Here is a 22,708-nt window from a genome sequence, read left to right as displayed (position 1 = left end):
AAAAACATGTGCTATGGAAAAAGACATGTCCTAAATGCAAAACAAATCAGGATCGATTTTTCATGTCCTTGCAATAAAACACTGAATAATTATACACAGCTTATTACCCTTCTTTGCTGTAAAGCAAAGTGTAGTTAGTAGGATGTCCTCCGTCTGAACCAGGTTTCCACCAACAAGTAAAAGTTTCCTTTTCTGGAGAACGGCATTTTATTATGGTAGGCTTTTCAGGGGCTGACTCTCCTGTAAGAGATAAAGAAATGAACTAATTACTAAGTTTAATGCATTAGGTCAACCCTGAACTCATAAAACAATATCAAGCAGCGCACAGGAAAATACTGTTTTTCTATAAGGAAAGAAAAAGTTTTGCTTCATATTAGCATAGGAAAGGAAGGATGGTTCAGTGGTTAGGGCAGCAGCCTGCTACTTTGACATGGATTCAAAATCCTTTCCCAGCTGCAGCTATGCTGAGGAAATATGTTTTAGTTTCCTGGCTGTGGCTCTTCTCTGTCCCCAGGTTTGGTAAGGGGTGCTCAAATACTGTCACAGGAAGTTCTATAAAATGATTTAAAATACACTCTGCTACCCAATCTATTTTCTATCTAAACCATTTTTCCTTCCAAAAATGTGTTTTAAGATGCTTCTGAATGTTTATAAAATACGCTGTCATTCGTTTTGGCTTTTACAGGAAAAAAATGAAGAATGTAAGTGTTTGCCCATTTGTTTATGTTCTTGCCAGTAATTCTCTTCTGAAGTACCTATGATGAGCTGATTCCAAAGATGCAAAGAAGCAGCTCTCATATTTCCTTGTAAAGTGACGTTATGCTCAGTAGTCAGGCTACTTGCCTCATTACTGCCAAGCAGTTTGTAATTATTTGGATTCCTGATGATGTTTTTATAGACTCAAGCAAAGCACTTAGAGTAGGGCAGATGAAAATGCTTAAATTTTGAATAGGATGATGCTAGTCAAAACCCTGATGTGATTGAAACTTTTGCAGTTATGTATTTGTGGCAAACTATGGTCCTATTACATCAATAATACATATTTTCTACTATTTAGAGTAGGGACATTGATTTTCCAAATTTCTAATTGCCAAAGGCAGATCTGAAAATGGGACATTTAAAAAATATTTTTCTATTAACAGTACTTCAGCAATCTCCATGTCAAATAATGAATAATACAATTAGCGACGGAAGAAGCAGGTTTGAGACAACCTGGCAAAAGCGTCTGACAACAAGATACGATGTCATGCATATTTAATGTGTCCACTCAGACCCAAGAAAACTCAGAAAATTATTTCCATGTGATAGTAGCTGCAAGTGTTATGCTCTTTTAGACATGGTGATGCTTTCCATCCACTGACTAACAAACAAACGAATGATACCTACACAATTACCGTTACCTGGTATCTACAGCTACAGATGAAATCAATGTGATTTTTAAATAGAGGGACAGGAACAATAAATTATTTAGGCACACCTGTATCAGAAGTGATTTCCTAGTAAATCCCAGCCTGTTTGTCATAGCCGGTTTCATGAGAGGATCCTGAGTGGATCAACAAGACTAAATACACGCAAAGTACAGTAAGGTGCACAAAGTTGTTCCTCCAGCACTATGAAGTGTGTGTGTGAGGCAGGTTTTCGGGGCTGCCATTTAAGCACATTTCACAACACTGAACTGGCTATAATTTAAAAACAATTAACAGAACAGCCATCATCCACTCACCATTGGGGATCTGAACGCGTCTTTCAGAGCTCCACTCACTCCATTCTCCAAGGTCTAACATGCAACGGACCTGAACAACATACTTCACCCCGGCTTGTAATCTAATCACTTTGTACTGTGTCTGCACTCCAACAGATATTGTCTGGAAAAGAAAATGGATTGGAAAAATAATAAAGAATTGGGCCATTTTAACATATAAACTATAAAGGAGTAGGCTTGTGTCACTGACTTCTGGGCAAGGGTTTCAGTTGGGTATTTTATAAGATATGAATTTCAAAGAAGCAAAGGTAGTGACTTAACAGAAAAACTCACTTCAGTGACACTGAGATTTTGATACTTGAGAAACATCTTTAATTGTAGGCTTCCTGTCAGTTAGTACTCCGTCAGATCCATGATGTAAAGAACACTATAGTTAGTCCAACTCGCAGATAAACACTCTGTGTAACACTTCTTGGTGGCTAGTTTTAGTTCTTACTGCTAAGTGCCTTCCTCAGGCCCTTTGATTCTCTCTTCAGAACTCTTTCAAGACACATAGCTTTTTCCATCATTAAGGCATCAACAATTTAGGTAGCATTGAGGCCATCTGACTCTGACTTTAGGAATGACATTTTCTCCTGGTATCTCAGCTGTGGGAGTACTGCGACCCACTCCAGCTGGGAACAGCAATGGAAATTGTGTGAGTGGGACACGCCATCCTTTCTGAGAGGGGGGGTTGCAACTGATTGATCATGTTGAAGAGGATGACGATAATGACTCTCAGCCCAATTAAACAGTAATTAGAGAATAGCAGAGAAACTTCTGAAAAAAGGGTCAGCTTGAAAAGCAGTATTAAAGAAGCATGAAAATTTATAATATGGGGGGGAGACTGGAAACTTCATCAGTAGCTGAAGTTTAGTTTGATGCCATCAGAAGCTGCTCTGCTAGCATCGTGACCTCTGCCTGGGCCAGATGAGCAGCCTCCCTCTCTGGTGCTGTGAGGAGCTGCACTCCAGACGGCACGGACCGCAGCAGGCAGGAACCCCACCGGGGTATATGCATGTGGCCCTGTGGGTGATTTCCCACTGATGTGTGTCTTAGTAGATTGTAGGAAGGGACGTGGGTTCACATTAACTTAAAGCATCCATGTCCCCTGCAGAAGTGGGTGTAAATAGGGGAGTTTGTACTCCCAGCAGGGTGGGGTGTGCTTCTAACCCACCCTTCCTGGGAGAGGGGAATTTCTGTATCTAGCATAATACTGGGACTACTAATAGAAGTGTGTTTATAAATTTGTAGGTGTCCGTTAACATTTTTAAGTGCGCAGTGTTGTGATTTATCTGTTGTATCGCTGATACTGACGTTGACTGCATAGTTAACTGATTGCTTGTTAATTACATCTTAAGAATCAATAAACTGCTTTGATCCTGATTTGGTTTAAACTATATGAATGAGCAGTCTCTAACTGTGACACCTGGGAACAGACACATTGACAAAAATTACAATTAAATATTATATCAGTGGACTAAATTTTTTTCAGTATATGACATTAGGGCAATTATACAAATACCCTGAATTTCACTGTCTCTACACGTCATTACAGTATTTTTCTTTCTTTAATCAGATTTGGTTATGTTATTTTTTCTGTCTTCACAGAAACCAGGATTTTTATAATACCACTTAAATTCAGACAAGAGAACTTGTGGAAAAAAGCATTTATGCAATAAAGATATTTTTCCGTTACCTCCCACTCTTCCTTTTCCTCGGGTTTTAGTCGTAGCTCATAGTGATATACATGTGGATTAGAGCTGGCATCAGCCAATGGAGGTGGAGACCATTTTGCCCAAAGGTACATTGTGTTAGCAGATGTTTTCGTTTCTAGAGAGAGGTTCACAGGAGCATCTGGCTGAACTGTATAAATGAAAAGTTTGGCATTAATGATTTCATTTGCTCTTCGAAAAGGTATGTCCTTTATGATTTTGTATTTCATCACATTAATTTCAGATCGTTCAGCACTTCTGTAAGGGAATAGTGCAAGAGACTTTTTTTTTCCTTTCTCCCTAATAATGTTTAACTGGCTACTGATTTACCACAGTACCAGCAAATCTTAGACTTTACTGTGAAATTGTTAGGCTAAGGAAATACAAATCATAATTTCATTAGGCCACTCTCGCAAAATTAAAATGTCAGATATTTCATAGCTAAAAAGACTAAGTACATTTATCATTACGATGTGTAGACTATGCATATGCAGAAAGCAGATGGAGTTAGGTATATGAAATACTACAAAGAGAGAGCCCGTGGAGTGCTTATGCAGTTATTTTTACTGTCTGCAAGACTGTTTTTACTATTTTTACTGTTTACAAGACTGCAATGGGAGTAGCCAGAATGGTGTTTACATTTGGAAAATTTAGGTAGCGTTACTGAATTTGAAAGTTTTATAATCTGCAGTGCTTGGAATTTACAACACTGTCACTGAGTCTAATTGAAATACTGGAGACAACGAGAAACTGGAGCCAATTTTTCAGACAAAGTTAAAATGACAAAAAATACGTAGTTTTCACATAAATTAGAGATGCATATTTTAGGTCATCTGTAGATAAACACTCCTCCACAGCAAGTTTCACATAATGAGGAAAGAAATTTTTCATTCCTACTTGTTCTGGGATTAAAAACCACATACACCTCCAACTAGTTGTTTTCCATTTCATTCTTCCCTTTTTACCTATGGAGGTCACATCCACATACTGAGGATCTGAGCTGTTACTTCCAATCTCGTTCGTTGCCGTTACAGTGATATTATATGTTGTCCAGGGAGTAGTGTGATTTGTATCAAAGTAGCAGGAATTGGGACCTGATGTTCGGTAGTCTGGACATTCATAGATTTCTTCTTCACTGAAATAAAATGATTTTAAAAGTTAAAAGTTTAGGAAATGAATAATACGATAATGATAATATTCTAGTAAATGCCTAGGTTGAGCAAAGAAATTTGAAATGTTTAACTTTAAACCTATATATAATCCCACCTTTGGGAAATATTTTCATGAGTGTCAAATGCTATTACCATAAATGCTTCATTGCTATTTTTGCTGCAGTTGTTCAGGATGAACCCTTTTAATGCCTTTTTGGTACACAGGAATATATCGATAAAAGAATGGAAAAAGAAATTTCCAGAGATAGCATAAGGCAATTTTTAAAAATGTTTAAAAGCAAGTTAAAGGCAAATTAAACACATTCACTTCGACTAAAGAAGAAAAGTTGCTAAATATCTTCTTTACTTATTTCCCCTGGAAAGTAACCCAATGGGCCCTATGGCAGATGGTTGTTTCACTGATTGTTTTCAGCAAGATGTTAATTTATCTGCTTTTTAACATGGTCATCATGATAACTGTCGCAACAGTTCATGATCTCCTATTACCTTTATACAAGTCGTCAGCTTTTCTAGGAGAGGGACTGTTCTGTACTCAATTAGAGCTGAACTGGGTGATGTACTCAGAGCCTATCCCAGGTGTGAAGAACTGCACAAACCCAAAGCACAACCTGAGGTGGTTCAAGGATGCACTTCAGTTGCACTGTTAAGCCCTGTGCACCACTAACAAGATCTAGTTTCCAGGAGTTTTGTCCCAGTTCACAAAGAAAAGACGGGAGCAAGGGGATTGTACCTGAGAGACAGTGAGCTACGAAGGGCAACAGTGGCACAGATCTGGAGTGCTCGGCAGTGCCTGGTGTTCAGCAGATTTAATGAAACGGAGAAGCACTCTTATCCATCCCTACACAGGCCTGTTCTGAGCTGTGATAGGTATGACTTAAAACGTCCATTAAAATTTCTGTTGTGATCGAGGCTGAAACATCTGCACTTTCATAAAATAAAAGCTCTCAGATCATTGTTGAGTGTGGTAGCCTCGTTAAAGGCCGGATCTTTCCTGATCGATTAATACCAAATGATTTGGAGTTTACTTAATTGAAGCAGGGGAGTCTGAGGCTTTACCTTATCTATTCTGAACCTCACTGGATTTATTCCTAGAAATTTAACCTCTGATTCTCCCTGCTTACTTGGCCCTGTTCTGAGACCTCATGTTTTCAGGAAGAAAGGGCAATTATACAAAGAAGCACAGGTTAAGTAAAATTACTAAACATATACATAAAATAAACATACATACATATAAACATATTAGACAGGATGAGGGAGACATGGACTTTACCAAAACAGTAACTTTTGAGATGTAATACCCACATCTGATTTTACTCCATTTTGGGAACCACAAGGTTGGCTGCAAGTCCAGAAGGGGAAGCAAAGACTCTCTATGTATTTTCTCCAGATGGGGGTTTGCTGTGCAGGGTAATGGAGAAGCTCCTTGGCAGGGCCCTGAGGGCACCACCAGCCCTCACTGCCCCTGCCCAGCCTCCCCAGGGCTTCTCCACGCACTGCCTGGGGCCAGGTCCTCATTTCAGCCCACCGCGGCAGGGCTGGTCTCCAGATCCCCTGCCCTTCCCAGCCATGGGCCCTGCTGAGCCAGCCCCAGCCCAGCCTCAGCCTGTCCTCGTCCCCAGGGAGGTGCCCGATGCCCAGCTCTGTGTTGCCCCCAGCCTGCCCTGTTCCCTGGCTGGGACGGTGGGACAGGCCCTGGGTGGAGGTGGTGCCCTGGGGTACCTTGATGTTCTCCTCCTCAGAGAAGCACACCATTCAGCTAAACGCTGTGCGCCTCCTGATAAGATGGACAAATGACAACTTTCCCAGCATGCCTTCAGACCAGTGGTATTTTAGGTCAGATGAGTTTCCATGGGGACAGGCTGAAGGTTTGGGACTGGTGATGGTCATGTTTTCTTCCAACAAGGGAAAGCCATTCATCTTATGTAGCCCTTGTTGGGTATCTGAGGTTTAACATGGATTCCTAAAAATGCCTTTATAAATTAATGTTATAATTCCCTCATTCTGTCATAATCATCACTCCATCACTTTCAGAATACGTATGCACCGCTTGTTACCTGTCCCTGCTGTAGAACAGGGTGTAATTGGTAGGAAGTCCTCCATCTGAGCCAGGCTTCCACCAACAAGAAAAGGTTTCCTTTTCTAGAGAACGACATCTTATTATCTTAGGTTTTCCAGGGTATGATTGACCTAGGGAAGTGCAGAAATCCAGCTAGTTATATTAGAGTTGGACAGTATTTTTTGTTGTTATTGTTGAATGATAAATTAATGAAGGAAAGCTTTTTTTGAGAACAATAAAATTATTTGAAATTAGGGACTGAATTTGGCAAATAAATCTGCTTAGAAAAAGCGTCAAAATATTCAGAAAAGTAAATACATTTTACCTCAAACTTCTAAAATAGCTACTAAAATTATTTTAGTTGTGTTTTTCAAAGGAAGATTTCATTTTTACCTAAACTTAAAAAGTATACAGTTATCACCAAATTAAATTACAAAGTTTGGAAGTAAATATATTACCTCTTGTTTCTTCCTAAAAGATCCAAAATTTTTATGTTCAGGTCAATTTAAAATTCAATTTCACCTTCAACTTTGCAACAGAACCAGGATTCCATTATTTGCACATATTTGGGTTAAATTATAGGTAAGACAAGTAATAAAAAGAAGGAATCAATGGGCTAGATGGAGTATTTTGTGTATTGGCAACCTGCGTGTATTAATTAATTATTTGAATATTCCCTAATAATCCCAATACATTTAAGAGTATTTCCTGGTAAGACCAGTTGTCATTAACTTCTACCAAGAACATAGACCACAAATTTATCTACATTTTTTCATGAAAAGCATGTGGCTTTTCAAACTAAGCTTACCTTTATTTCATTAAAGTTCCATACCGTTATCTCTAATAGTGTTACTATTCATATGATGCTAATTCCCAAGAAGGTGACAAACATGGAATGAGTGTAAGGATGGAGTGAGTGTCTTTCATCATCACCACTACATAATCATTAAATTAATACTATAAAAAGAAAACAGGACTCAAGCCTCCATACAAACTTTATAAGAAAGTCACTTAAATATGTACAGGCTCCAGTGGTTGTCAGGATAGGTCGGTTAAAGCCTCAGACTTTCCTAAAGAAAGTGTTTTAAGGAAAAACAAGTGTTTCAGGAAGTGTTGTACTTACCAGTCAGACTCACTGCAGTCAGAGCAAGTAGCAAAAGAATTTTAAGTGATGATGTCAATTTCTGCTTCATGATGTCTGCTTCTCCTCAGGAGGAAATATCAGATCAAGGGCTCACTGAAAAATAGGCCACGATGCAATAGTCGATAACAATGCTTAACATGTGATATGTGTCACTTGGCTTGATCCAAGTCCCTTTTGAATGGCAGCTAATTCATTCTTATTATTTCTCAAAAAGGTGCAGCAACACCTACAATTCCACTTCAGAAGGAGAAAACCTGAATCACAGAGTAGTAAGTACGTCTTCCTCGAAGTCTTTGAATGGTTAGCAGTTCTTGGATTACCATTCCGTAGCATTAACAAATCTTGCATATTTATTTGGCATCTTGGGATACTGGGTGCTTTTCTTAAAGCTCTAACTTTTAGACTTACTAATTTACCTGAGAAATCAGCCTTTTAGTAACAAAAAAATACAGCTGTATCTCTGTTGGTACAAAGAAGAGCACAACATATTTGAACTCTGAAAGCCCTAAAAAGAGAAGGCAAATAGAAAATAGCCAAAACTTCTTTTGAAGTTTACGATTTCTGAGCCAGTCTCATGACTTCCGAATATTTGGGACTGGCAATGTTGAATTCAGAATCACCCAAGCTGAAGAATTCAACTCATCGTTTTTACTGCATTTGATTTTGCAGCAAAGTGGAAACACCAACATCAGAGAAAAGAAACCAAGGAAAAAGTAGCCTAACTTCACAGTTAATTTATCAGGTGAAAATGCAAGATGGGATGCACTTATCAACCTGCAAAGGCCAGAGGCAGTGTTGCGAACTTGGCTGAAATGAAGTGGTGCAAGTGGGAAGCCACCAGCTATGAAGACCCAGTCCCTGCAGTGGGCTGACACCGCTAGATGTCCTCAGAATTCAGTTTACAGCTCGGGGTAACCAGGAGTCCCTATTGCTGCTAAATCTGTTGGCTTAGCCCAAAGAAAAGACAGAATAACGTAAAGCAAACCTCCTGCTTCTCCCACCACTGTGCTTTCTGCGTGGAGATGGCGACTCTGGTTGGATATTAGATTCTTGGTAGCCAGCCTCACTCTTTGAAACTAAAGAAGAACAATCTACTGTCTAAATAGGAAGCTCCTTACCTCAGCTTTCCACTCCTACCAAGCACATCTGACAGGTATCTGTATGCTTGAAACCCATTCAGTGTAGCACAGCATGGAAACAAGCTGTCTCTTTGCTGAGGAAAAATTCTTTGTGGTTTACCAGATGACTCAATTTTCATTATGCAATGCATTTTCTGTATCAAGAAACTATAATCCGTCAGCATATAAATGTTTTTTCAAGCACAAAGGCAAATGAAGTATCAGTTAATTTAACTGAGTCTAAACATTGTTTGCTGTGGGCAATGTGGAGAAGAACAACAGTTGGCTATATTTCCATATACCACTCCTGAATATTCATGCCCATTACATGCATGTAACTGAGCTACAGGCTGCAAAATCACATCTGGGTTAGTTTTAAACTCACTTTAAACTCACAGCAATCTGCGCACAGTCGGTGGAGAGCAAACCATTTAAATATAAATTCCAGTTTTGTGTAAGCACATGCAAATTTTATGACTGTAAACAAACAAACGTTAGTGTTTAACTTCAGAAATGAGATGAAAACTTGGTGTTATATAATATAGAGCACAGGCCACTGAGCTCATGCAAGAACAAGACACATTTTTCTCAAGTGAAGCTGAAATAAAGAACTATAAACAGTAACTGTTGCATATACATATGAAAATACTTACAGTATTTTCTTATTTCTGAAAATAGTTGGAACATCTGCCAAATACAGAACTATCAAACTGAGACTCATACTGTGCTTCTTTATAGGGAACTGGTACCGTGATTTATTTTTTTTACTTTCACAGATGTATCTTTTCTTTGTGAAGCATTGAGAGATAAGAGAAACTGATTACAGTGAGTCAAAGAATTAAATTTGTCAATATGACAAAAGAGAGAGGCATCATCAAGAAAGAGCTCTATTAGAGCACTCAGGAAGGAAAACAGGATAATTTTAGAAACTGAAGAACTTCAGAACCAAATTAATAGAAATAGGATGAAATCAATGCCTTCAAAAACAAGTATCTTTCCTTGGGAGAATTTGTTTTTTAAAAATGAGATGATTGTGAACCCCTTCTGTAATGTGGCGATGAAAAAGAACAGGAGAGATACAGGGCATGTTACAGGGAGTTACTGAATGCCTTCTTTGCTTCTGTCTTTACTGCTCGGGACAGCCCTCAGGCGTGCCAGACTTTGGAGAAAGTAACAGGGAAAATCTGGATGAAGGAAGACTTCCCCTTGGTTGAGGAGGATCAAGTGAGAGATCAGTTGAGTAAACTGGATATCCGTAAGTCCTGATGGGATGCAGCCGAGAGTGCTGAGGGAGCTGGTGGAAGTCATTGCTGAGCCGCTCTCTGTCATCTTTGAAAGGTCCTGGAGAACAGGCGAGGTGCCTGAGGACTGGAGGAAAGCCAGTGTTACTCTAGACTTCAAAAAGAGCAAGAAAGATGACCCCAGAACACTACAGGCCAGTCAGCCTCACCTCCATCCCTGGAAAGATGATGGAACAGCTTGTTCTGGGTGTCATATCAAAGCATGTGGAGGAAAAGAAAGCTATCAGAAGTAGTCAACACGGATTCACCAAAGGGAAATCATGTCTGACTAATCTGATAGCCTTCTATGATGGCATCACTGGATGGATAGATGAGAGGAGGGCGGTGGATGTTGTCTACCTTGACTTCAGCAAGGCTTTCGACAGGGTCTCCCACAGCATCCTCATAAGGAAGCTTAGGAAGTGTGGGTTAGATGAATAGACAGTAAGGTGGATAGAAAACTGGTTGAAAGACAGAGCTCAGAGGGTTGTGATTAGGGGCACAGAGTCTAGCTGGAGGTCAGTGATGAGTGGTGAGCAGCTCTGTGGAAAGAGACCTGGGAGTCCTGGTGGACAACAGGATGACCATGAGCCAGCAATGTGCCCTTGTGGCCAAGAAGGCCAATGGCATCCTGGGGTGTATCAAGAAGAGTGTGGCCAGCAGGTCGAGGGAGGTCATCCTCCCCCTCTACTCTGCCCTGGTGAGACCGCACCTGGAGTACTGTGTCCAGTTCTGGGCTCCCCGGTTCAAGAAGGACAGGGAACTGCTGGAGAGGGTGCAGCAAAGGGCTACAAAGATGATTAGGGGATTCGAACACCTCTCTTATGAAGAAAGGCTGAGGGATTTGGGTCTCTTCAGTCTGGAAAAAAGACGATTGATGGGGGTATCTTATCAACGCTTATAAATAGTTAAAGAGCGGGTGTCAGGAGGATGGGGCCAGGCTCTTTTCAGTGGTGCCCAGTAACAGGACACAGGGTTAATGGGCACAAACTTGAACATAGGAAGTTCCATCTCAACATGAGGAGGAACTTCTTTACTTTGAGGGTGGCAGAGCCCTGGCATAGGCTGCCCAGAGAGGTGGTGGAGTCTCCGTCTCTGGAGACATTCCAAACCCGCCTGGACGTGTTCCTGTGCAACCTGCTCTGGGTGACCCTGCTCTGGCAGGGGGTTGGACTAGGTGATCTCCAGAGGTCCCTCCCAACTGTTATCTTTCTGTGATTCTGTGAATATGGACCTATTAATGACACAGAATAAACTCTATGTATAATGCTGGTCACGTGTACTTGGAGGGAAAAAACCCCCAGGTTAACCCCTTTAAAACAGATTTAGAACACAGCTACAAAGATGATCAGAAGACACGGAGGCGGTCTCATGATGACCGGCGGAGGCGGTCTCATGATGGCAATTTAAAGAATTGGCTCTTTACTCCACATAAGGATGGCTGTCTTCTATAAACATAGCAGGAGATTAGCATCAAAAGAGAGAAAATAAGAATGTGTAAATGTCTAGCAAATGTTGGAACAAGAGTAGATGGCCATAATTAGCTCAAAAAAATAGAGAAAAATGTTACCATCACAGCAGTGAGTTTCTAGAATAGTCTTCCAAACATAAAAATCCCATTTATTTTTCCCAGGTAGTCTGATCTATTATGAAATATACATGACATGGTTGTTTGTGATAGCTGAGACTGGACTTTGTGATCCAATATATGTTCTCCAGGCTAGTGTTTCAATTCAAGTTATATATCTTGAGTTATTAACAGTTAGAAAACTATGCAGAAGTATGATATATCTGGCTGTCATATCTTACATCTAGGATTTAATACTTTCAAAGTATTTTCTATTAAAGAAGTAACAGAACCTCTGTTTATTTGAAGATCATGCTTAAAAGCCTCTTAGAAAAGCTTCATTCTGATACTTGTATTGCTTTCAGAAGGAATGTAAGCAGCAGCAGAGCAATGGCCAGAAGGCTCCAGGCATATTAACCATATTCCATTTGTTCCAGTGCCTATGTCTCCACGGTTGCCTGGTATTTGGTATTTGTGGGTGGTTCAAATATTGTTTATAAGACTTCTGGAGAGATGTCTTCTTTTTTAAAGATACGTGCTTTAATAGAAAAAATAATGACCACTTTGTCATAACTATATCAAAAGTGCATCTCCCCAATCTATGACTTTGAAAATGGTTTCATAAAAGGGTAATTAGCATTACTGAAGATGCTGTGAGGGAATGCCTCACTTTTGTGACTGAATGCATTCATTTATAAGGGACACAGTGGACATTGATTTGCCAGAATGTCATGCAAAACCAAGGGCTGAGTAACTGGTATTAAAAGATCACATGCCTCCTTTTTGAAGGTTTTGATTAAATTCCAATGAAGTTATTACGTTCTGACATTATAGTTGAATTTTTCCCTTTTAATGCAGCTGTTATATGGTATTCAACAGCTGCACATTGCACCTCAGAAAACAGTGCACCTTGATGGAAATGGAAATGATTACCAGGGTTTGAGAATGCACAGAAGTGCTAGATACTCCTGTAAAACAACCCTACTCTGCAATTAATAATATCATGAAACCGTAGGTTTGAAAACTGTGCTTACAATGATACTAGATGAAGCTGAAAGTTAAGTATCAACACTGAAATCAGGTGCTGTGGAGCAGGGTTGAGAGAAAAATGTCCTTGTCCTAATTGAGTTCTAGTTCTTATATTCTTTTCTCTGTCTTTCTTGGCTATACTGAAGGATGAATTTCTTCAGAGCGACAGAGAAGTCTTTACTCAGTTTTGCACAGATGAAAAAATTTTCTGTCTGCAATGTTTTCAAGCTTGCAGGAACAACTGTGTAGCATCCCCTGGCAATGACATTATGGCCATCACAAGCCTTGCTCGTGCTGCTAAAGAAATCTAAAGCCAAAAGTACTTTACCAGTCTATACTGAACAAGACTCACATTCCCAATACTTATGACAATAAACAATGTTCAACCTTCAGGCCCAGGGCAAGGCAGCTTAAGGAGTCTCAAAACACCATTTAAAAGGCTCATCACCATTTAAAAGGCTGAACTGCAGCTGTATGAAACCAAGTACAAATATAGAGCAGAATAAATGAAGAATGTGACAGTCTGCTAGACCATCCAGAATCCTGCTGGACATACATTCAGCTATACTGTGGACATTGCATGAGTCTGCCTTCCCATGCTGAGTTCTCAAATGCCAGCGCTGATACATGTCCCTAGCCAAGACATGGGCATCGCTGTCACTGATGTGTTTCTGAATGACAGGGATGGTTGTGGTTATACTGCAAATTTAAAGCTATGGATGGGCAGCGCGTCCAGAGCTCTGCTTTCCCACTCTGAATGAGCCCTAACTGGGAGTCTCCAGATTCTGAACCCCTCAGGCACCCAGTACAGCCTTCATGGCAATGTCTAGGCTCCAGAGAAGACATGCGTCTGGTCTGAATTTCTTGTGACTGATTCCAGGTGGCTACTTTCAGCACATAGGTTTTGTGGAGTGCTTTGTGACGATGCATAGTTCCTGCTGTTGGTATGTAAGGGAACACAGAAATCCAATTAATTTCTTGGGACCAAGCACTTCATATTTCTGTGTTCCATAAATTGGAAGCACCTATAAGTTATTTTAGATTTCACCTGAAAAGCCTAAAAAAGGGTTTCTAATATATTTTTCCTAAATTTCTCTCTTAAACAAACCTTCTCCTAATGACCCTTTGTATTACTTCCTTTGACTAGCAGTCAATGTGTGATGATGAATGAAACCACTTCTCTAACCCATGGAAATACACTCCTCAGTCTGAAAGACTTATGTAATTTCTGAAAAAGAAAAATCATGACACCCCAGATTCTTGAAAATAGCTTAGACACTAACTGCTCCATCAAAGTATTTATGCACTTAACACCTATTAATTTTACAGAACCAAGCCTGAAACTTCTTTTAGAACTCTCAAGATCTAAACTGATGAGAAAAGCCAAGACAAAAAGAAGAAAGTGCCATTATACCTACTTTACAGATGGGGAACCAAGACAGAGAATGATCAAGTACTTTGCTCAGATTCATACTAGAAATATAAGAAAAGCTAAAAACTGATCCTACTGGGTTTTTACTTCCTTTTCTTTTCTGAATAGTGCCTCTATTGCCTTTGTTTTCCCAAGAAAACATGATCTAGCTAACAATAGCAATCTTCCTCTACCAGTCGCACAGCTCCCGCATATTCTATTTTCTTCTCTGGTGGTCTGTACTTTTAGCCATAATTTCAAGATTATTATTTTTACAGCAGTCCTTTTACAGACAATAAAAGCGTAAGCTGAAAAGAGTAAAATTTTACAGTTTCAAAGTTAGAATTTACATTAGAGCTTGAAAATTGCTCTTGAAATATGACGGAAGTTCATCTCTACCAACTACCAAGCCCAATTCCACAGTCATTACGTTGCTATAATAATTTTAAATATTATTTTTATCTAGCGTAGTCATGAAGTATAAAGTCCAGTTTCCTACCTAAAGCATTCATGTGTGCGAGGAAGATTGTTGTTCCTCTCTTTCATGAATGTCAGATCACTTGATAATCTGCAAGAGAAAAAAATTCCAGGATTAGTATATTACTGGAAGTATCACTATTTCATTCCTAAAACATAAGCAGCAAAAAAAAAAAAAAAAATCACTCTTTGTATTAGCTGATTCAGATACTGACACTCTAAGTCAATACATTTAAACACTGACAGCAATAGCGTTGGTGAAATATGGTGAAATACCACTCTTTCCTTTATCTGTTTCAGTAAAGGCACAACATTTTGCAGCAACTTAGGATGCAGATTAGATCTACCAGTAGACTGTGCTAGGCTATGCAATTAAACGCTAATCACCATCTACACAAAGGCCGGGACAGGATCAGATAAAAACTGATGGAGTTTTAGGGCAGAACCCTATCAGCCTAACTAGAGAAAATGGGGCGCAGGGAATTGGCTATGCCTAAGACTACCAAAGCACTGTCAGACCATTGTCCCTTGTGTGGAACCCATAAGGAGAAGCCTACCAAACAAATCCTCTTCCCCATATGGCTCACAGACTGAAGGAGGCATAGCACTCGCTAAGGGATGAAGTGGGGAAAGAATCTGAGGAGGAATGGAAGGGATCAAAGTGAACTGGGGAGAAACAAGCACGGGAAAATAAGGTGAAAAGGGTAATAAAGGGGCCAGTTACGTGTAAACTGGTGGCTTGTCTGGTGCCTGATCACTGCCGTCTACCCTATATTCTCATTGAGTCCTATTTCTAACTATTTTCCGTCTGGGTGTCTCCAATCTGAGTGGGTACATTTGGTGTCAGTGAGGAGTGGGACTGCAACCCTTCAGGATCATACGCAACTCCCCCGCAACTGGGGAGACCAAGGATCTGGGGCCAGCTACTGGGTCAACGTAAGACCCGCTGCTAGAACAGTCAGGTTTTTTTGTGCAAATGCACACGCATACGCGTAATTGTATGTGTTACATCTCTGTTGATGTGTGTGGCCTCTGTGTGTGTTTATTGTGTCCGTATGCCCACCCATCAGGAGCTGCTCAGCTTTGCTACTGGCAGAACCTGAGGATATGGACCTACAGCAGCCTCACATCTATGGGGCTACCTGACTCAGCTGCCTTTAACAGACTGAAATTAAATATTTTACCAAAAAACAACACTATGTTAACTAGCTGTTCTTTGTCATCCCATCTGAGTGCATATGCTGTGAAAAAATAATTTAGGTGAGTTTCAGTGGGCCACTTAGCTGCCAAAGGAAGAAAAACTATTTATACATTAAATTACTAACTTTGAAATTACTAACTTCATCATCGTATTTCTTACAAAGTCTTCTATCTTTAAACAGTTTACAACAAAGTAAAATATTTTTACAACATTAAGAACGGTCTGTATTGCCTGGAGACTAGGTAGGAAGCTGTATTACACAGTTACCAAGGTATTCTTTTGTTTGGCTCCATTTCAGTAAAGCTAATGAGAACAATAAAAATGCCGTGAAATTATTTGGCATTATGCCGTTACAGAGGATTAGGTTTAATTGAGGGCGATAAATGGTTTCTTTGTTGTGTGCATCTATATAATCGCATAGATAACATACAACTGAATACAGCAGAAATCATGTTTGCAGTGAACTTCCTCAACCATGACATAAGGTGAAATGTAGTTTAAAGATGGAGCTCAGTAACTGCTTCCTGGTTTAGAAAGGACAGAAATCTGGTTGTCAGTGTGCACACTGGGAACACAGTTTGTCTCACGATTGGCTAAGCAGAAGAATTCTCCCAAAATACAAGCTGCCATATAGATCTAGATCACTTCACAGAGACGCATAAAAAACTATGCAATTGTGCCACATTTCAAAGGAAGCCTCGTTCTACGAGAAAATGTATGGTTATGATAACTAAACAAAAATAAACCTTCCTCTACTTTAACTGATTTCTACTACTTGCTACTACATCAAAATATACCGTTCTAGCCTACCAGCAAATTTTATTCTGCTTTCATGACTGTTTTCATCACAAAGTGATATCATGAATTGGTGACGCATCCCTACATAATATGACTGACATAAAATGTGTTTTTTACCAAAGCTACAATAGTGCCATAAGCACTGGCTTGTTCATATCTGTGATTGGAAAGGATCATCACAGAGTTGACCTGGCCTCCTGCGTTAACCAGGAAAACGACTCTCACTCAAGTACTTCTACATCAATTAATGATTTTTCAAATCATATTTATTATGATAGTCCTGAGAACAAAGGCAGAATCCCACTGTCTTAGGTACTGTACAAAGAAGAGTTTCTGCTCTTAAGAACTGAAAATATAAAAAACCCAATTAATAACACAAAGTGGAAGAAGGGGATACAACAAGCAGGTCAAAACCTGAATATTTTTGGTTTGAAACTAAAGATTATTTTCATCGCGAAATATTTTCAAAATATCCCATAAACTGGAAACCGCATATGAAGAATCAGTTTTTGAAAATTCACTTCAGAATGTCATTTCACAATGTCACAAATTCTTCTTCAACTAAACCAAATGCACGCAAATTTTCAAAATTCCAAAATGAACAAGTATCACCAACTAACATAAAGCATTTTATTTTGAGATTTTCCAAAACATCTTCTGAAATCTAAACAAATAATTACAGTTTTATTATAATTTTTTTCCAATGAAAACATGTTGTGATGAAAAATTTCTCATAATCTTTAATTATACAAAGAATTTCAATGAGCAATGCAAGGGCCTGAAATGTCTTGCTATTTTGACATTTCTGGGGGAAGATGCTGGTGTAGAGGTGAGGGAGTTTGTTGTGAAGGGACTAAAATGACTGAAACTTTACAGGAAGCAAAGGAACAGGACTTTGAAAGTAGCACAGGGAACGCAGTAACAGACAAAAGTGTGAAAGGTTCATGGAGTGCATCTGAGGTAAAGCGACAATGAGGAAGGACACAGAAGGGGGAAAGAACAAATCTGGTGGCACCAGACACTGGGCAGTAAAGGGTTGGATAAAGCTGTAATTTAGAATGTATTGCAACACCCGCTTTGAGTTTCAAAGCTCCATCCACTGCCATCCCCAAATAGCCTTTTCTTGGTGAACACAGGCAATGGGGTTGGGGGGAGCAGAAGCATTTTCTGGATCCTAATGGCAGCAGGCATCCGTAAGGTAACGCTGAAGAAAGCTGTGACCTTAGCTCTAGCACGTTTTCTTTATTCCCTCTCACCGAGACCATCCATTTTGGCTGTGTCTGGAGTCTACCTTCAAAGCTTTATGACTGTAACAGAAAGAAGCTGTCTGCAAGGGAATAAATGTTCAATCAAAAATGTGCTCAGTAATTAACAATATCAGTGGGAGCAGAGAAAACTGTTGGACAAATAATTGTTTTCTGTTTCAGTGTTCTGTTTTTCAGGAGGTCCTCAGTATGAGGTTGTAAAAGTAGCTGTTTCTTTGTCTTTTTCTGAGTACCTGTTGTACATTTACACTTGAATTGCTTAAGTGACTGTAGAGTTACTCTGTAAAAGAACACAATTGCCAAAAATTACTGCTCCAATCAAACTGATATAAACACTCAATGACCTATTATTTGCGAACATTAACATTCCTCAAACATACTGCCTGACCTTCCAACTTGCTGATTAAGGAGCCTTGTGGTTGCCTAGTGGAGGCTGCCACTGATGCCACACGCAGATCGAGTGGCACACGGGCTAGCCAAAGGCGCGAAACAATGTTATCCTGGTAATCTACAACTGAGGGAAAAATCTGCTCTTAACAATTTCGTGAGAGAAATTGCTGACAATAATGGGAATAAAGCAATGTTTAACCTTCAACCTTTCACTTGCCTGAGCTTAAAATAATTAATCTTTTGGCACTTCTAACCCAAAGCATTATACTCCCTTTAATACAGAAATAACGTGGATATGCAGAGAAGTATCTTTATCACACCTAGCTCTAATCTTGGTGGCATTTTGTAGATCTCTTCAGTACCTAATTCCCGAGTAGACTCATGTTGAACACATTTTATAAACAGATTATTTTCTACGGGTATTTACATAGGTGGCATTAACCTCTAATGTCAGTAAAAACCACACAGCTTCCTTATGAGGAATGCCTCATTACAGAAGTGAAATGTTCAAACTACTCTGAACTTTCTACATGCCAAACCAATAACAGTATCAATACCGCTGTATCACAGCCCTGTTAAGCTCCACATAGATGGTCATCTTACAGCAAAAATATCATTATTTAATCACGGTTTTGCAGTGGAAGAATACTGAAGCTCCTAAAAGCTGCAATATCCATTCCAAACTGAATTCACCCTTTGATCAGGAGTACGACCTTCCCTTCTTCACGATGAATACATAAACTGAATGAAGTATACAACTAACCTGATCTATGCCCTGTCTTCATGCCAGGCTACTATTCCTTGGAGTTTCTCAGTCATGGTGAATTTTGTTTTGGTTTTTTCATTTGTTTTGCAGCATAAGGAAGTGAACCTGAGGTTGCAGACTGTGAGACTTTTATGTACTTGTTTACGGCACAAAGACTTACACTGCAATCTCCGGAGGTTAAAGGTAAATTTATTAATGTATTCATTCATTAACCCATTCATTCATTAACCCACTTGCTCTGTTCCTTAGAAACTGCAAGGACGGTATTGTGTCTCCTACTGATGAATGCATTTCTAACAGGTAATATTTGCATCTCAAGAAACAACTTGAAGAAATCTTTTTGCAAAGAGAGAGAAATCTTCATTGTGCAGCAAAGGCAAACAAATGGCTTCACAAATGAAGATTAACTAAATATGGGATATTAGGTTTTGGACTATGGATAGTGTTTAGTTTCAACACACTAAGGACACAAGAATGCCTCTCCTTTACCTTTGCTGTAACACCAAATATGCCCAATTAGATGTAACATGAATGTTTCAGTTCGCCCAACTCCTCTGTGGAGTTTGCACACTTCTTGGTTAAATAATGAAATTCTAATCGTTCTAATATTTACTTCTACTAAACAGAATTTGGAGAACAAATGATTTCAAGGAATAAAAATTATATTCTGTACTGAAGCATAAATCTATTTTAACACTTTTCTTCAGTATGTTCCTGTTATTTGGTGGAAAAAGGCTCAGAATGAAATGAAGGACTTTTTGTTACAGCATGTATCGATGCATCCGGTTACATCTGGTTTTTCTGTAAATGTTCTTAATTCACTGTGTATTGTATAGCTTCAGTGGCTGTGAAATTTCTCCTTCTTTGCACTCAGTCTCAGATTGAACCTATGGAGTGTACAATAATTATTAAGTTTTATAAGCCTTATTATACTGGGTAACGACTTCACCTTGGAACAGTGAAGTGAACACCGGAGCCCTCTGCCTTTGAAATGGCATGCTGCTTCAAGATTATAAAACTGCCATCCAGTTTAGCAGCCAAAGGGGAAGGTATGAAGGTGAGCTATTGGAGTGGTCAATTCAGACCTGCTTGCAAGCAAAACCATCTGATCTTCACCTAAAATAAAACTGACCAAAATTCAAAAGTTTCAGTAACTGCAGGTAGACAAAGACGACTTTTTATGCCCGAGCATCTGAAATGTCAGATCTGCATGTTTTAATCAGACAAAGGCTGTCTCACAAAAATGTCAAAAAAAAAAAAGAAAATGTGAAAGTGATAAATCTGAAATATCAATGACATTTATTTTAGAAGTATTTGATATTTACAAGGAAACAAAGACAAGGCATAAGCATCAGGAACCTTCATGCTTGCCCTCTGTATGTTGGATTTCATGCTAAATTGCAGCAAACTGGTAAATTTTACTAACAGCTGAAATAGTTTTAAGTATGGTAATGTGGATCACTGGAAATCAACCATCAGCCTCCATAATTAACATTAACCCATTTTGGCTTAGATCACAGTACGATCAACTACAATTAATAATTTTGTGTAGGCACCCAGTTAGCCAATCATATTTCAAATGGTAAAAACATTCATTTTGTGTTTAATCCACAATATTTCTTCCACAATCCCTGAAATAAAAACCTTATGCTGACATTTATGAAATGGCAGGAGGAAAAAATGCTGTAACTGTGGGGTTTACTTTAGGTAATAACAAGACAGGCTTTTAAATCCTTGCTTACATAAAGCCTGACCTTTTCCTTTGATATAAAAGTCATTTTTATTGAAACTTGGGTCCACACCTTCAGACATTATTGTTACCTGCATCCTTTCAAGTTGCCTTTTCAGTGATGCCTTTTATGGTCATATGCCTGCATCTTCTTGGCTGCATGCCGTAGGTAGCAACATATTTTATATAATTTAAATAGAAAAATCATTGAAGAATAACACAGCCATGTTTTAAATTTATCTTTTAATTTAATCATTGAGTTGCTCCACTGACTATGATCTGACACTTCTTAACAGATACTGGCACCAGACTTTCAAATCCAATTCAGATTGTTTGTTTAACTGGGCATGGTAGGAACCCTGAGACAGAATAGTGAGATCTCTGCCTCCCTTAAGGTCTTCTTCCACTTGAAATCTGCATCCTTCAGAGTCCATGAGAAATAGATCACTACACCTCTGACATGGCTGCCAAAATAACAGTCTTAGGAGGCTATGACCTGCACACAGAACAAAGCAGCCGTGAAGCAGCTCAAGCACACAACATCTATTAGGGCTCTAAGAACCATGCAAGTAGGTAAAAAGAGGCACCTCTCCTTCCTTCTCCCTGGAGTTTTGTCCCAGGTGCAGCTCAGAGAATGTAAAGGACTCAGCTTGAAAAAGTTGCTGTCTGGGTGAAGAATAGGTTTTGAGGGTTGCCTTGAGGTAGTCTTTCAAAACAGCAAAAATAGCAGTAGGACCTTGGGAAGACAAATTAGTTGCAGACAATATGGATGGGTAATTGAGGCATTCTGAAGTCTTTAGATGTAAACATACATTTTCGAAATAAGTAGACCAGCTGAGTCATAAAAGTCCATTGGGTTATAAATACTGTTTTTCTGGGGTTTTTTGCTTGGATTTTTCAAACTGATTTTTACCTCACTTTCAGAGCCCTAGCTACATTTAAACATTTTCCATCTTACTATTCATTTACACAGCTACTTTCTATGAAGTATGCTAAGTGGTACAAAATTTTCTAGCTCTTCGATAATACGTATCAATTCTTCTCCGTAGTTAAATGCTGCTGAATAGCGCCCAGTAAGGACACACTCAGTTCAACGGCCACCTCTGCAATGTTCCTAAACTGCTTCAGGTGCCTACTGCCCATGAAGCAGCATGCCGATGCAAACCTCATTTCTCCGTTCTGGACTACATTGTGAGCTACTCAGGACAGGCACCCAGAATCACACAGACTGAGCAACAGGCGCACCTATCCGAACACACAACCACTAACCTCATGCGTGGATATGTTACTGCCCTTCAACAGAAGCTCTAAGTGCAGTCAGGATGCCGTGTTATCCTATACAGACAAGAGATAGGCTATGCCCCAGTTGTTGGAAGGTTAAATAAACACAGTACCATTTAGCCCCTTCTCACAGCCCATTTTGTCTTTGATATGAAAACCAAATAAAGAGGACCGATTTTTTAATAGAGATTTCTGGTACATTCCTCCTCCAGTGGTGCAAAAGAACACGGGTACTGCAAGGTGTTGATAGGCATTTTATTCCAAAATCGACTCCACTATTACAGTTTCCAACTCTAATTTAATTGCTCAAATCTTTAACTGCTTAAACAAAGTTCATTCTTTGAAAGGTGAAACTGATATTTGAAAATACTGATCTACGCGTACAAACATATGAAAGGAAAAGGTCACGGGCTCTTTTTTAGGTCTCAAAAACTCAGATTTGAGTAAGAGTGCTTACTTTTTATACCTGCATATACCTAGAACAGTTTCACAATTATGCGTATACAATGGTATACAAAAACAGAAAATCTCTAAATCAACAAGTGCACGATAACAACCATGTTGCTAT

General features: G+C 39.3%; 1 protein-coding gene across 2 annotated transcripts in view; it reads right to left on the bottom strand.

Moving 5' to 3' along the window:
* Positions 1-22,708, bottom strand: part of PRLR (prolactin receptor) — a 91,480-nt gene that overhangs the window by 15,527 nt on the left and 53,245 nt on the right. Inside the window, exons 1-8 of one of the 2 annotated variants that reach the window (XM_063320444.1) lie at positions 19,128-19,256; positions 14,733-14,801; positions 7,808-7,921; positions 6,683-6,815; positions 4,422-4,591; positions 3,441-3,607; positions 1,724-1,865; positions 108-240 (exon numbers count right to left, since the gene is read on the bottom strand). In XM_063320444.1, the coding sequence (XP_063176514.1) occupies positions 108-240; positions 1,724-1,865; positions 3,441-3,607; positions 4,422-4,591; positions 6,683-6,815; positions 7,808-7,877 (815 nt within the window). In that variant the 5' untranslated portion in view covers positions 7,878-7,921; positions 14,733-14,801; positions 19,128-19,256. Of the gene's footprint in view, positions 1-107; positions 241-1,723; positions 1,866-3,440; positions 3,608-4,421; positions 4,592-6,682; positions 6,816-7,807; positions 7,922-14,732; positions 14,802-19,127; positions 19,257-22,708 lie in introns of those variants that run through there. The other variant, XM_063320443.1, reaches the window with a different exon arrangement.

This window comes from Chroicocephalus ridibundus, chromosome Z, assembly GCF_963924245.1.
Source record: "Chroicocephalus ridibundus chromosome Z, bChrRid1.1, whole genome shotgun sequence".
In the NCBI taxonomy this organism is placed as follows: domain Eukaryota; kingdom Metazoa; phylum Chordata; class Aves; order Charadriiformes; family Laridae; genus Chroicocephalus; species Chroicocephalus ridibundus.
This window is presented reverse-complemented; position numbering and strand designations above follow the sequence as displayed.